The 16,232-nt window shown below is 44.1% G+C and overlaps 1 protein-coding gene across 1 annotated transcript in view; it reads right to left on the bottom strand.

Moving 5' to 3' along the window:
• Window positions 1-16,232, bottom strand: part of scfd2 (sec1 family domain containing 2) — a 168,400-nt gene that overhangs the window by 12,777 nt on the left and 139,391 nt on the right. Inside the window, exon 6 of the mRNA XM_084185472.1 lies at window positions 7,487-7,632. Coding sequence (XP_084041598.1) covers window positions 7,487-7,632 — 146 coding nt within the window. The remainder of the gene's footprint in view (window positions 1-7,486; window positions 7,633-16,232) is intronic.

A 16,232-nucleotide genomic window follows, 5' to 3' on the forward strand; every position in this document is an offset into this window, starting at 1 on the left:
TCAATCAGTCTCACACCATCAGTCCTGCCCTCTTCCTAATGAAGTGATTCTCCCCCGTGACTGACAGCCCTCTCAGCCATATTAGGCATGGCTGTGGGGAGACTGACCTTGTTATACGTTGGTTTTCTAAAAACCAACATCGAGGACTTCAACTTCCCCACACAACTACAGGTCAGCTCAGTGAGCACACACAAACCAACCTGGGAGTAAACACATTACTTACTCATCTAAACACACACTCACAAACAGAGAGAGAGAGAGCGAGAGAGAGAGAGAGAGAGATAGGTTTAAACACATTGGCCTACGTGTTCAAATGAAACAAACAAACCAATTAATTAATCTCCCCATATCACGGTTTCGGCCGAGGCTGCCTCTCTCCCTTGCTCGGGCAGGCTTCGGCGTTCGTCGTCTCCGGAATACTAGCTGCCACCGTTGCATGTTTCTATGTTCGTTTGCTTTTGTCTGTTTGTTGTGACACCTGTTATCGTTTAGTGTAATTAGTGTCCTATAAGTTCTCGTTGTGTTTGTCTAGTGTGTGATTGTTTTCACTGTCTTGCGTATAGCTTATGTATTTTGCAGTCTGCTCGGTTGAGCTGCTCTCCATTCTGTGTTTGGAGTATTTTGTCGCACGTGTTTTGTGCGCCCGCTTTATTTCGCCTGCGTGCGGAGTTTCTCGCCTCAGGGCATTTGGTTTCGTGCTGTGTTTTGTTGCTAAACTACTAAAGTCTGTTGGACTTACTTTGTGCGTCCTGCGCCTGATTCCACCACCACACCCACCTACAGCTACACTGACAGAATCACACACCACATTCGATGGAATCAGCAGGAGCTGTTAGCCGTAGTACAGGCCCTAAAGATGTGGTGGCACTGGCTTGAGGGGGCTCAACACCCTTTCCTCATTTTGACGGACCACCGTAACCTGGAGTACATCCGGGCAGCGAGGAGGCTGAACCCTCGCCAGGCGAGGTGGAATATGTTTTTGACCCGGTTCACATTTAAGATCACGTACATCCCTGGGTCACAGAACGGTAAGGCAGACGCACTGTCTCGGCGGTATGACACGGAGGAGAGGTCCGTGGAGCCCACTCCCATACTGCCGGAGTCGTGTCTAGTGGCACCGGTAGTGTGGGAGGTCGATGCTGAACTCGAGCGGGCGTTACGCACCGACCCTAGTCCACCGCAATGCCCGGAGGGTCGGAAGTACGTTCCGCTCGAGGTTCGGGATCGATTGATCTATTGGGCTCACACGTCACCCTCCTCTGGACACCCTGGTATCGGCCGGACAGTGCACTGTCTTAGTGCCAAGTACTGGTGGCCCACGTTGGCGAGGGATGTGAGGGTTTATGTTTCCTCCTGCTCGGTGTGCGCCCAGTGTAAGGCGCCTAGACATCTGCCTAGGGGTAAGTTACTACCCCTGCCCGTTCCACAACGACCATGGTCTCACCTCTCGGTGGATTTCCTCACTGACCTTCCTCCTTCACAGGGGAATACCACTATACTGGTCGTTGTGGACCTGTTTTCTAAGGCCTGTCGTTTGCTCCCTATGCCGGGCCTTCCTACTGCCCTGCAAACCGCCGAAGCACTATTCACCCATGTGTTCCGGCACTACGGGGTACCCGAGGATATTGTGTCTGATCGAGGTCCCCAATTTACCTCCAGAGTCTGGAGAGCTTTTATGGAGCGGTTGGGGGTCTCGGTGAGCCTCACCTCGGGTTACCACCCGGAGAGTAATGGGCAGGTGGAACGCGTGAACCAGGATGTGGGTAGGTTTCTTAGAACATACTGCCAGGATCGGCCGGAGGAGTGGGCAAGGTACGTTCCCTGGGCCGAAATGGCCCAAAATTCCCTACGCCATTCCTCCACTAATCTAACCCCTTTCCAATGTGTGTTAGGTTACCAGCCGGTTCTGGCACCTTGGCAGCAGAGCCAGATCGAGGCTCCTGCGGTGGATGAGTGGGCGCGGCGCTCGGAGGAGACATGGAACGCTGCACACGTCCACCTGCAGCGGGCCCTCCGTCGTCATAAAGCGAGCGCCGATCTCCACCGCAGTGAGGGACCGGTGTACGCACCTGGTGATCGAGTCTGGCTCTCTACCAGAAACCTGCCCCTCCGCCTGCCCTGTCGGAAACTGGGTCGGCGGTTTGTAGGGCCATTTAAAGTCCTGAGAAGGTTGAACGAGGTGTGTTACAAATTACAACTACCTGTTGAATATAAAAGTATTAACCCCTCGTTCCATGTGTCTCTTCTCAGGCCGGTGGTAGCTGGCCCACTCCAAGAAAGTGAGATCAGGGAGACTCCTCCGCCCCCATTGGACATCGAGGGGGCACCGGCGTACTCCGTGCGGTCCATCTTGGATTCGAGACGTCGGATGGGGGTTCTCCAATATCTAGTGGAGTGGGAGGGGTACGGTCCGGAGGAACGGTGCTGGGTGCCGAGGAGAGACATTTTGGACCCGTCTCTCCTGACGGAATTCCATCGTGGGCACCCGACGCACCCTGCTCCGCGTCCTCCTGGTCGTCCCCGAGGCCGGAGTCGGCGCACGTCTGGAGCCGCGCGTCAAGGGGGGGGTACTGTCACGGTTTCGGCCGAGGCTGCCTCTCTCCCTTGCTCGGGCAGGCTTCGGCGTTCGTCGTCTCCGGAATACTAGCTGCCACCGTTGCATGTTTCTATGTTCGTTTGCTTTTGTCTGTTTGTTGTGACACCTGTTATCGTTTAGTGTAATTAGTGTCCTATAAGTTCTCGTTGTGTTTGTCTAGTGTGTGATTGTTTTCACTGTCTTGCGTATAGCTTATGTATTTTGCAGTCTGCTCGGTTGAGCTGCTCTCCATTCTGTGTTTGGAGTATTTTGTCGCACGTGTTTTGTGCGCCCGCTTTATTTCGCCTGCGTGCGGAGTTTCTCGCCTCAGGGCATTTGGTTTCGTGCTGTGTTTTGTTGCTAAACTACTAAAGTCTGTTGGACTTACTTTGTGCGTCCTGCGCCTGATTCCACCACCACACCCACCTACAGCTACACTGACACCCCATCCACCCACAAGTCAAAAACAGTCCTTTAACACCAGCTTTAGTCATCCCATCACCGCGGCCTCCCATGACATTTGAATTGAATTTCCCTGTTACTAATATATATTAATTCCCCCAGGGAAGAAAAATATTAATTTATGCAAGTCTAGCAATGCCACTGCAACCTTTCAACCAAAACCAATATCCTCTCTACGCTTCTCAGAAGGGAGTTGTGCGTGTGTGTGTGTGTGTGTGTGTGTGTGTGTGTGTGTGCAGGTAGACTAAATTGATAGGTCTTCTTGGAATTGTCTCCCTGTTGCAGTCAATTTATTTTCCCTTTTCACTTACCCACTCCTCTACTTTGAGATGGACAAGATAGCAGTAATAAAATCACTGATGTTTCCTCTTCAAGCCGTCCATCCCAGTCATATGCTACCCTTCTACCCCCCTCTGGGCTAATCTAGTCAATAGGAAACGTTTCAAATCAAATCAAAGTTGATTGGTTGCGTACACAGATTTGCAGATGTTATCGCAGGTGCAGCGAAATGCTTGTGTTTCTAGCTCCAACAGTGCAGTAATAATACCTAGCAATACAAAAAAATACACAGATTATCCCAAAAAATTAAACAAATTAAGAAATATCAGAATGAGCAATGTCAGAGACCAGAATATAAATATATATATAATGGTGTGTATAGACAGTATGGACAGTATATGAATAGAAAATGTGTGTACAGCAGTATTATATAGGGGTGTGTGTGTGTGTGCTTTGATGTTCAGTTATAATATAATTCAGTATAGCTCATACGTATAGACACACATGAGAGAATGTGTGCAAAAAACAAACACCAGTGTGTGCATGTTGCAATGGGAATCACATCCTGTACTGATTCATTTGACAGAACAAATGTAGAGATGACGACTTAAACAACATTACGTAGGCCTGTATGATGCACTCTTTAGTACAAAAAAAACAGAGGTGGCAATGTGTTCTGTGCAAGAAGACATTTCTGTCAGCCCAAAGTCACGCAATGTTCCCAGCCTGCCTCCGAAGGCCCTGGCCGCCAAATACTGTGTCAAACACAATACATCTGGTTAGTGTCTCACACTCCTTTAGTGCGTTTGTATGTCAGAGTCAGAGAGACTGACAGACAGGAACAAACAGAGCCACAGAGACCTATTATGAAATTTGCCATTACTTAGGAAGACAAGTAATTCTGACCCAGATACAGAAGTATTATTATTATGTGAGTGCATTTATGTGAGCGTGTAATTTTGTACGTCAGGTACAGTGGGGAGAACAAGTATTTGATACACTGCTGATTTTGCAGGTTTTCCTACTTACAAAGCATGTAGAGGTCTGTAATTTTTATCATAGGTACACTTCAACTGTGAGAGACGGAATCTAAAACAAAAATCCAGAAAATCACATTGTATGATTTCTAAGTAATTAATTTGCATTTTATTGCATGACATAAGTATTTGATACATCAGAAAAGCAGAACTTAATATTTGGTACAGAAACCTTTGTTTGCAATTACAGAGATCATACGTTTCCTGTAGGTCTTGAATCAAATACTTGTTCTCCCCACTGTAGGTCCTACTTCAGCACATAAATCTGTCTCTGTCTAGGTCAATATGCCCTTTTTCTCCAGCATGAGTGAGTGAGTGTGTGTGTTCTTTGGTGTGGCAGAGTGTGAGAGAATATGAGTGTACCCAGGCAAGTACACAAGCCGATGTACCTGAGAAACCTGAGCACTGGCAGTGGTTAGATTTGACATAGTGTTGTTACACGCTGTGGAAAAGAACAGTCTAAAGTCTAAAGTTTCTGAAAGAAAAAACACATGATAAAATGCCTCTCTCCCTCCTTGCTTGGAACTGTTTGGGGCCAGGCAAACACAGAGATTTAGAATGCAGATACTTGTTGGACGTTAGAATTTTCAATAACCGGAAAAAAACATAATCATATATTTTATACAACTCTTTGCGAGCTTAAAATCAACACAATTCAAAATAAAAACAACCTGAGTGAAGGTACTGTCAGAGGAAATGTATTAAAGGCGGATTGGAGTGCAGTATACATCATGGAATATGTCATTCACAGGTACAGTATGTGTGTGGCTGCCTGCCTGCACTGCCCTCCTCCAAACACACAATAACTCACCCTAAAGAGGAGGAAGACAGTTTGTGTGTTACATAAGATACAGAGATACAGGTACAATGAGCCACTCAGACACTGATGTGAGAGACTCATTCAGAAGGCTGTGGCTCTGATGCAATTTACCAGGGGTGGCTCCAGGTAAATTGATGGACTGACGGCAATGTCATTTCCACGAGGGTGTGTGTAAAAGAGGGAAGGAGAAAAGGGGGAATAATTGTCTTAGGTCTATGGAGATACGTCCCATATCTATGTCACAGGAGGCTGCTGAGGGGAGGACGGCTCATAATAATGGCCGGAACAAAGCGAATGGAAACCATGTGTTTGATGTATTTGATACCATTCCACTAATTCAGCTCCAGCCATTACCACAAGCCCGTCCTCCCAAATTAAGGTACCACCAACCTCCTGTAATGTACAGTGGGGAAAAAAAGTATTTAGTCAGCCACCAATTGTGCAAGTTCTCCCACTTAAAAAGATGAGAGAGGCCTGTCATTTTCATCATACGTACACGTCAATTATGACAGACAAATTGAGATTTTTTTTTCCAGAAAATCACATTGTAGGATTTTTTATGAATTTATTTGCAAATTATGGTGGAAAATAAGTATTTGGTCACCTACAAACAAGTAAGATTTCTGTCTCTCACAGACCTGTAACTTCTTCTTTAAGAGGCTCCTCTGTCCTCCACTTGTTACCTGTATTAATGGCACCTGTTTGAACTTGTTATCAGTATAAAAGACACCTGTCCACAACCTCAAACAGTCACACTCCAAACTCCACTATGGTCAAGACCAAAGAGCTGTCAAAGGACACCAGAAACAAAATTGTAGACCTGCACCAGGCTGGGAAGACTGAATCTGCAATAGGTAAGCAGCTTGGTTTGAAGAAATCAACTGTGGGAGCAATTATTAGGAAATGGAAGACATACAAGACCACTGATAATCTCCCTCGATCTGGGGCTCCACGCAAGATCTCACCCCGTGGGGTCAAAATGATCACAAGAACGGTGAGCAAAAATCCCAGAACCACACGGGGGGACCTAGTGAATGACCTGCAGAGAGCTGGGACCAAAGTTACAAAGCCTACCATCAGTAACACACTACGCCGCCAGGGACTCAAATCCTGCAGTGCAAGACGTGTCCCCCTGCTTAAGCCAGTACATGTCCAGGCCCGTCTGAAGTTTGCTAGAGTGCATTTGGATGATCCAGAAGAGGATTGGGAGAATGTCATATGGTCAGATGAAACCAAAATAGAACTTTTTGGTAAAAACTCAACTCGTCGTGTTTGGAGGACAAAGAATGCTGAGTTGCATCCAAAGAACACCATACCTACTGTGACGCATGGGGGTGGAAACATCATGCTTTGGGGCTGTTTTTCTGCAAAGGGACCAGGACGACTGATCCGTGTAAAGGAAAGAATGAATGGGGCCATGTATCGTGAGATTTTGAGTGAAAACCTCCTTCCATCAGCAAGGGCATTGAAGATGAAACGTGGCTGGGTCTTTCAGCATGACAATGATCCCAAACACACCGTCCGGGCAACGAAGGAGTGGCTTCGTAAGAAGCATTTCAAGGTCCTGGAGTGGCCTAGCCAGTCTCCAGATCTCAACCCCATAGAAAATCTTTGGAGGGAGTTGAAAGTCCGTGTTGCCCAGCGACAGCCCTAAAACATCACTGCTCTAGAGGAGATCTGCATGGAGGAATGGGCCAAAATACCAGCAACAGTGTGTGAAAACCTTGTGAAGAATTACAGAAAAAGTTTGACCTGTGTCATTGCCAACAAAGGGTATATAACAAAGTATTGAGAAACTTGTATTATTGACCAAATACTTATTTTCCACCATAATTTGCAAATAAATTCATAAAAAATCCTACAATGTGATTTTCTGGATTTTTTTTCCTCATTTTGTCTGTCATAGTTGATGTGTACCTATGATGAAAATTACAGGCCTCTCTCATCTTTTTAAGTGGGAGAACTTGCACAATTGGTGACTGACTAAATACTTTTTTTCCCCACTGTATGTATGGGCAGAAAAGGAATGAATAGTTGAACAGCTGAATAGACAAATGGAGATAGCCACATTGTGGACAGAAACTGAATGCTGGAAAATACAACAGTAATGTGTTCTGGAGGATGCTGTGGAGGTGTATGAGGTATGTTGGCGAGTGGAGGTGTGTTAGTGAGGGATTGGGTTCCACAGAATGATTTGGGTTCCACAGTCACCTCCGAACACAGAACGCCTGACTGATGTAATCCTAGACTGTGAGTGCGACCGCCGAAATCGATGATGTTGTTGAGGTGTGTGCCGTTGTGTGGCTGACTGACCTGATGTACTCCATCGCTGGCTGTGTAGACGGAGGTGAACTGTTTGAGGTGGTCTCGGGCGTGGCTCAGCTCTCTGAGGGTCTCAAACGCCCCCTCCACTGCTGTATGGGCCCTCTCCATAGTCAGCTCGTCAGGACTACCACATCCTAGGGAGAGAGAGAGACAGGAAGAGAGAGGGAGAGAGAGAGACAGGAAGAGAGAGGGAGAGAGAGGGAGACAGAGAGAGAGAGGGAGAGAGAGAGTTTACACTCTCATGCAGAATTCTAGTCATCAAGCATGTCTCTCAGAAAAGGACATAGACAGAACACGTTTTCTAGTTTCTAATTAATTAATTAGATTACTGCGGTAAAGCCAGGAGAAGGAGTACAAGAGGCCCTTTATTTACCACAGAGAACCTAATGTGGCCCCCTTTTAAAAAAGTGCCTGGGGAAGAAAAATGTTGCTCAGCAATAAAACCAAAATGACACAGAGACGGAGAGAGCATGTGAGAGGGTGGAACAGAGAAGCTCTCTATGCCCAGTTCGGAGTGCCGTTGGCTAGGCGGGCAGGGGTAGGTAACGTTGGCACCTGCGTCTCTCTCTCTCCCTGCTAAATAATGAACATTTTAGCCATTTAGCAGACGCTCTTATCCAGAGCGACTTACAGGAGCAATTAGGGTTAAGTACCTTGCTCGACAGATTTTTCACCTAGTTGGCTCGGGGATGCGAACCAGCGATCTTTCAGTTACTGGCCCAACGCTCTTAAGCGCTAGGCTTCCTGCAGCCCTATGGAATGTGGTTGTGGTTAATGAGAAGATCAGTGGTATTAAGACATATAAAATACATATAAACATGAAACCAAAGGAAGACAGCCCCACTCTGCTAAGAGTGACAAACACCTGGGATGCATACTGCAGACTACAGCATCAGGTCTAATGCCAAACAGTACACTTACATAAGATCATCTTTAAAAAAAAAAATATCCTAATGGAACAGTTATTGCATTCGGAAAGTATTCAGACCCCTTGACTTTTTCCACATTTTGTTACGTTACAACCTTTGTTCTAAAATGGATTACATACATTTTTTTCCTCATCAATCTACACACAATACTCCATAATGACAAAGCAAAAACAAGTTTAAAAAATAAAAATAACAGAAATACCTTATTTACATAAGTATTCAGACCCTTTGCTATGAGACTCGAAATTGAGCTCAGGTGCATCCTGTTTCCATTGATCATCCTTGAGATGTTTCTACAACTTGATTGGAGTCCACCTGTGATAAATTCCATTGATTGGACATGATTTGGAAAGGCACACATCTGTCTATATAAGGGCCCACAGTTGACAGTGCATGTCAGAGCAAAAACCAAGCCATGAGGTCGAAGGTATTGTCCGTAGAGCTCCGAGACAGGATTATGTTGAGGCATAGATCTGGGGAAAGGTACAAAAACATTTCTGCAGCATTGAAGGTCCCCAAGAACACAGTTCTCTGTGGAGATGGGATAACCTTCCAGAAGGACAACCATCTCTGCAGCACTCCACCAATCAGGCCTTTATGGTAGAGTGGCCAGACGGAAGCCACTCCTCAGTAAAAGGCACATGACAGCCCGCTTGGAGTTTGCCAAAAGGCACCTAAAGGACTCTCAGACCATGAGAAACAAGATTGTCTGATCTGATGAAACCAAGATTGAACTCTTTGGCCTGAATTCCAAGCGTCACGTCTGGAGGAAACCTGGCACCATCCATACGGTGAAGCATGGTGGTGGCAGCATCATGCTGTGGGGATGTTTTTCAGCGGCAGGATTGAGGGAAAGATGAACAGAGCAAAGTACAGAGAGATCCTTGATGAAAACCTGCTCCAGAGCACTCAGGACCTCAGACTGGGGCAAAGGTTCACCTTCCAACAGGACAACAACCCTATGCACACAGCCAAGACAACACAGGAGTAGCTTCGGGACAAGTCTCTGAATGTCCTTGAGTGGCCCAGCCTGAGCTCGGACTTGAACCTGATCGAACATCTCTGGAGAGACCTGAAAATAACTGTGCAGCGATGCTCTCCATCCAAACTGACAGTGCTTGAGAGGATCTGCGGAGAAGAATGAGAGAAACTCCCCTAATACAGGTGTGCCAAGCTTGTAGCGTCATACCCAAGAAGACTTGAGGCTGTAATCACTGCCAAAGGTGCTTCACATATGTACTGAGTAAAGGGTCTGAATACTTATGTAAATGTGATATTTCCATTTTTAACTTTTAATACATTTGCTAACATTTCTATAAACCTGTTTTTGCTTTGTCATTATGGGATATTGTGTTTAGATTGATGAAAAAACACACTATTTAATCCATTTTAGAATAAGGCTTTAACGTAACAAAATGTGGAAAAAGTCAAAGGGTCTGAATACTTTCCGAATGCACCGTATGTAGGCTACTAGCCTAGAGGTCAGAGTTCAGCCCAAAGCCTCCATATCAAAGGAATACTTTGCTACTATACTGTTCCATCACTCTCTCAGTCCAGGGCTCGAAGCTTCTGTTTCCTCCTTAATCAGGAAGACAACTACTGACCAACAGATTAACCCTGTGGATTGACTTCCTGGGAGCTCAGAGCAGAGAGCCAACCAATATAAACCCAGTAAACCCAATGTACAGAACAAGATAATTGGCTAAAAACAGTACATTGCAGTGATCTGGAGAAGATAAGTCCAAGCCATTCTGTTGTTTTTCTTAATGCAGATTGCACAACTTTTGCGCTGCCTGTTTTCTTGCTAGATTAGATTGACCAGACAGCTCTGACTGGATGTGAATGAGCAGGCATTACTTATTTCACCATGGGTTTTCTATCAAACCATGAAACAAAAGCAAATAACTTAATTTAACCTTACATAACTACATTTAAGATCCCCTTCCCTCTTTGGGGGAAAGTACATAAGTACATTGTGTACGTGTGTGTGTCCTTTTATGTGTAAGTGTGTCTACAGGCAAAAATCCCCATTCACCATAAATATTAATAAAACTTATTCCAGAAGAAATCTCTTTTGTTCAAGCTCGCCAAACAAAACTGAACTGGAGTTGTGACCATGTATGAATAAATAGATTTTAACTTTGGGATGATTCCGCCCATAACGCCCTCTGAAGTCTGTAGGATCTGTAATTTAAGTCAACAGCGCAGGCCAGTTGTATTTTGGTCCGTTCTATTTTGGAGAGTGGGCTATGCCCACATGCACTCCAACATCAACACAGAGAGATAATGTACACAGAGTGGCCTGACTCACTGCCAGGACTGTCAGGATTTAATCTGTATTATATCATGGTTATTGTTAGGTCCTTCTCCTCCAAATAGAGCTGATATGGTATTTAGCCCTGGCGGGTGTGTTGTTAGCCGTTGCTGGCTATTGGAATGTAAAGCGTCTCGCTCTGTGGCTTTCACTTCCCCATCAGTCGGCTGGGTTAGCTCATAGGAAAAACAGCCCTGCTCTCCTATCAGATGGACAGCAGTGTGAAGAGAGAGAGGGTCAGATGTGGGCTTTATCTTTCCAAAACAAGAACATGGATGTAAGACGGCCAGCACAGGAGAGGCATCCTGCAAAACTACTTAAAACGTGTGTGTCCGTGCAAGCGAGTATAAACTCAGAAAACATTCCCCCAAATTCCCTGGAACTTATGCAAACTAACTACATTTACAGTTAGAACGTCTGACTCACAGTTCAGATAAACACATACTGACAATATTACATTTACATTTAAGTCATTTAGCAGACGCTCTTATCCAGAGCGACTTACAAATTGGTGCATTCAACTTAGGATAGCCTGTGGGACAACCACATCTTTGATCACAGTAAGTACACTTCTTCAAACAAGCAGCTGTGAGCAAAGTCAGTGCAATCAGGGACAACTACATCTCGATCACAATAAGTACATTTCTTTAAACAAGTCAGTGCTAGCAGGTGAAATAAGTCAGGTGTTAGTTTAGACAAAAGACAGTGGTAGTAAAGGGGGGGTAGAAGGATTACTATTATACTATTCCAGGTATTCCTTAAAGAGGTAGGGTTTCAAGTGTCTCCGTAAGGTGGTCAGTGACTCTGCTGTCCTGGCGTCGTGCTGGAGCTTGTTCCACCATTGGGGTGCCAGAGCAGCGAGTAGCTTTGACTGGGCTGAGCGGGAACTGTGCTGAGCGGGGTGACGTGAGAGAACTTGGGAAGGTTGAACACCAGACGTACTGCAGCCCTAGGGGATGTATCATAGCCATGTCATTCTGCTGTAGTGAGGGTGTCAGCATGTATAGCATGAGAGTACTGTGATGGGGGTTGAGGGAGGATGTAGAGCTTGAGAGGGAGGAGGGAGTTGTGTCTGTGTGGAGCGTGAGAGGGCTGGTTGACTGGTTGCCAAAGCATACAGTGCTGCAGGTCTGGAGCTAGAGCAGGCCCTGCCAGGATGGGACACAGTCTGTGGTTGAGATGTGGTCACACCACTGCCACGGAGCCTACACCACGGCACCAAGCAGCCCAACCAGGCCCAGGTGCTGCTGCTCTGACAACAGCCAGGCGGAATGAAATGTCCGTGGCAGAATGCTTTGCTGCAGGACTCTGTCACACACACCGTCTGTCTGTCTGCCTCAGGTAACTCTAGGACAGATCTACCTCAAAACTAAGCACTAACATTAGTGTGTGTGTGTGTGTTTGTGTAAAATTATGTGTTACTTATGCATGCATAATCATGCATACGAGTATGAAAGTGTATTTTATATTAATGTTTTTTTTTGTGACCAAATCTTTATTAATTTGGTCATTTTCTTGTTGGGGGCACAATACACAAATTCATATAATTTCATAACTCGCATCCACCCGTGGGCTGCCACTCAAAAAGAAGAAGAAAAACCTAAAAAAGTACACAAACACAAAGCATTGATCACCATGATCATACCACAGAGCCAAAAAGTAACAATAAATGTAGTATGTAAAAAAAGAAAAGAAGTGAGCCTCCACCCCCAACCTCCCACCCCATTCAACATGTCTCCATCCAACCACCCCTTCATCTACTCTGATTGAAGTGGATTTAACAAGTGACATCAATAAGGGATCATAGCTTTCACCTGGATTCACCTGGTTAGTCTATGTCATGGAAAGAGCATTTTTGGACTACTAAACAACTATTGATTTAGAACCACTCAGTATCCAAAACATTATGTTCTCAAACCATTACTGTCCATGATATCAGCAAGGGTAGGGATTCCACATTTGGACCATTGGGGGGGATGCAAAAGGTCCCCCTCCAGATCGCAAAGCATATTGAAATATTGGAGTATGAGCATGCCATTTTGATTCCCAGTAAAAAAAAATCTATATACAGTATATATTTGGTTTGTATGTGTTGGGCTTTTTCTTTTCTTTTTCTTTACAGAGTGAAGTATTTTTGTCCAAGCCTCAATTGTTTCTTGACTGGCACCATTAATTCTCGCTGTCGATAATTCTAATGTTATAACTTCTAATAGTAACTGTATCCACTGGTGAAGTGGGAGAGAGTGAGGTGATCGCCATCTAAGAGCCAACATATTTTTCGCGGCAGTGCTGCCTGCCAGCAGTAATAGTTTGATGAATTTTGTAACTTTTTCCCAGAAGCATTTAACTGCAGGGCATGCCCACATCATATGAAGGAATGTGCCTACCTGATTTAGGGGACACAGTTGGGAGTTGGGGCCAATTTAATCCTAAAATGTTTCCTTGGTGTTAAATACAGTGTGTTCCACTTAAAGAGTTGTTCAGATTCTCTTAGATCTGTGGACCATACTTTTTTTATGGCTAGCTCAGAATATGAGCCTTCCAAAAGTAAAAAATATATATATTATAGAGATCAGTCCTTTCGGGAACCCAGATAATTTATTTATAAATCCCATAATTGGATGGTTCGGCAGTTGGGTTTCCCAAGGGACTCCATAGGCCAGCATAGCTGACTTAAGTTGTAAATATAGAAAAAAAGGAGTTGCCTGGTAATGTGCATGTGTCTTTCAAATCTTGGAATGTTCTCAAACCATTACTGTCCATGATATCGGTAAGGGTATGGATTCCACATTTGGACCATTCGGGGGGATGCAAAAGGCCCCCCTCCAAATCGCAAGGCATTATTGTGAAATATTGGAGTATGTGCATGCCATTTTAAATCCCAGTTACATTTTTCACTTTTGCACCAAATAGAGATTGTGTGAGCAATAATAGGACCAAAGCATAATTTACATTGTTTAAGGATATATCAGTAGAGACCACCTCTTCCAGGGCAATAGGAGACACCATTCTCTCTATACTCAGCCAGGGGGCAGAAGAATCATGTCTAAACCAATTTAGGATGGGACGAAATACTAGTGCCTGGAAATACAATTTAATGTTTGGTCCTCCTATGTCTTTCCCTCTCTGTAAGTTTGTTAATTTTCTCTGGGATCGCTTACCTTGTCAAATACATTTTGAAACCGCACTACGGATTTTATTCCAATAGCCAGAAGGGGGAGACATTGAACTACAGAAATTCAGCTGTGGCAATATTCATTTTGACAATAGATATTCTGACGGTTAAAGCAACTAAAATGTTAGTCCATCTACTGAGGTTGGATTGAATTGACTTGAGCGTTCTGTTAAAGTTTCTGCCAATGTTTTTATCTAAGGAAGGACATACAGTGCCTTCAGAAAGAATTCATACGCCTTGACTTATTCCACATTTTGTTATGTTACAGCCTGAATTCAAAATTGATTAAATTGAATGTTTTTAGAAATGTTTGCAAATATATCGAAAATGTAATACAGAAATATCTTATTTACATAAGTAGAATCACCTTTGGCAGCGATTATAGCTGGGAGTCTTTCTGGATAAGTCTCTAAGAGCTTTGCACAAATGGATTGTACAACATTTGCACATTATTATTCTTAGAATTCTTCATGCTCGGTCAAATTCGTTGTTGATCACTGCTAGACAGCCATTTTCAAGTCTTGCCATAGATTTACAAGCCAATTTAAGTCAAAATTGTAACTAGACCACTCAGGAACATTCAATGTCAACTTCAGTGTAGATTTGGCCTTGTGTTTTAGGTTATTTTCCTGCTGAAAGGTGAATGTGTCTCCCAGTGTCTGGTGGAAAGCAGACAGAAGCAGGTTTTCCTCTAGGATTTTTCCTGTGATTAGCTTTATTGCGTTTCATTTTATCATTTAAAAAAAAACAACCTCCCTAGTCCTTGCTGATGACAAGCATACCCATTACATGATGCAGCCACCACCATGCTTGAAAATATGAAGAGTGGTACTCAGTGATGTGCTGTGTTGGATTTGCCACAAACATAACACTGTCACGTCTACTCCCGCTCCCCTGCGCGACATCGCCGGTCTACTAACCACCGGTTCTGGCAATCCATCATTACGCACACCTGGCAACCATCATTACACACACCTGGCAACCATCATTACGCACACCTGGCAACCATCATTACGCACACCTGGCAACCATCATTACGCACACCTGGCAACCATCATTACGCACACCTGGCAACCATCATTACGCACACCTGGCAACCATCATTACGCACACCTGGCAACCATCATTACGCACACCTGGCAAACCATAATTACGCACACCTGGCAAACCATCATTACGCACACCTGCACCCCCATCATGAGGACTTCATCGCTCCCTTATTACTTCCCCTTTATCTAGCACTCTGTTGTATCACCCATTAGGTAGTATTGGTTTCCTGTTTTCATGTTTAGACGCTACTCCTGTTTTTATATTCACTCCATGTTCGTTCCTATTAAACTCACCGACTGCACCTGCTTCCTGACTCCCTGCGTCTCCATTACAGACACTTTGTATTCAGGACATAAAGGTCATTTCTTTGCCACAGTTTTTGCAGTTTTACTTTAGTGCCTTATTGCAAACAGGCACATTTTTTTTGAATATTTGTATTCTGTACAGGTTTTCTTCTTTTCACTCTGTCATTTAGGTTAGTATTGTGGAGTAACTACAATGTTGTTGATCCATCCTCAGTTTTCTCCTATCACAGCCATTAAACTCTAACTGTTTTAAAGTCACCATTGGCCTCATGGTAAAATCCTTGAGCGGTTTCCTTCCACTCCGGCAACTGAGTTAGGAAGGATGCCTGTATCTTTGTAGTGACTGGCTGTATTGATACACCATCCAAAATGTAATTAATAACTTCACCATGATCAAAGGGATATTAAATTTCTGCTTTTTAATTTGTTTTACTCATCTACCAATAGGTGCCCTTCTTTGTGAGGCATTGGAAAACCTCCCTGGTCTTTGTGGTTGAATCTGTGTTTGGAATTCACTGCTTGACTGAGGGACCTTACAGATACTTGTCTTGTATGTGTGGGGTACAGAGATCAGGTAGCCGTTCAAAAATCATGTTAAACACTATTATTGAACACAGTCCAGAGAGTCCATACAACTTATTATGTGACTTGTTAAGCACATTTTTACTCCTGAACTTATTTAGGATTGCCATAACAAAAGGTTTGAATACTTATTGACTAAAGACATTATAGCTTTTCATTTTAAATTAATTTGTAAAAATGTCTAAAAACATAATTCCACTTTAACATTATGGGGTATTGTGTGTAGGTCAGTGACACAAAATCTCAATTTAATCCATTTGAAATTCAGGTAGTAACACAACAAAATTTGGAAAAAGTAAAGGAGTATGAATACTTTCTGATGGCCATTTTAAATATTCCCAAATATAAAAAAATGGGAAATGATTGGGATTTGTGAATG

The sequence above is a fragment of the Coregonus lavaretus genome, assembly GCF_964263955.1.
Source record: "Coregonus lavaretus genome assembly, chromosome: 21".
NCBI lineage: Eukaryota > Metazoa > Chordata > Actinopteri > Salmoniformes > Salmonidae > Coregonus > Coregonus lavaretus.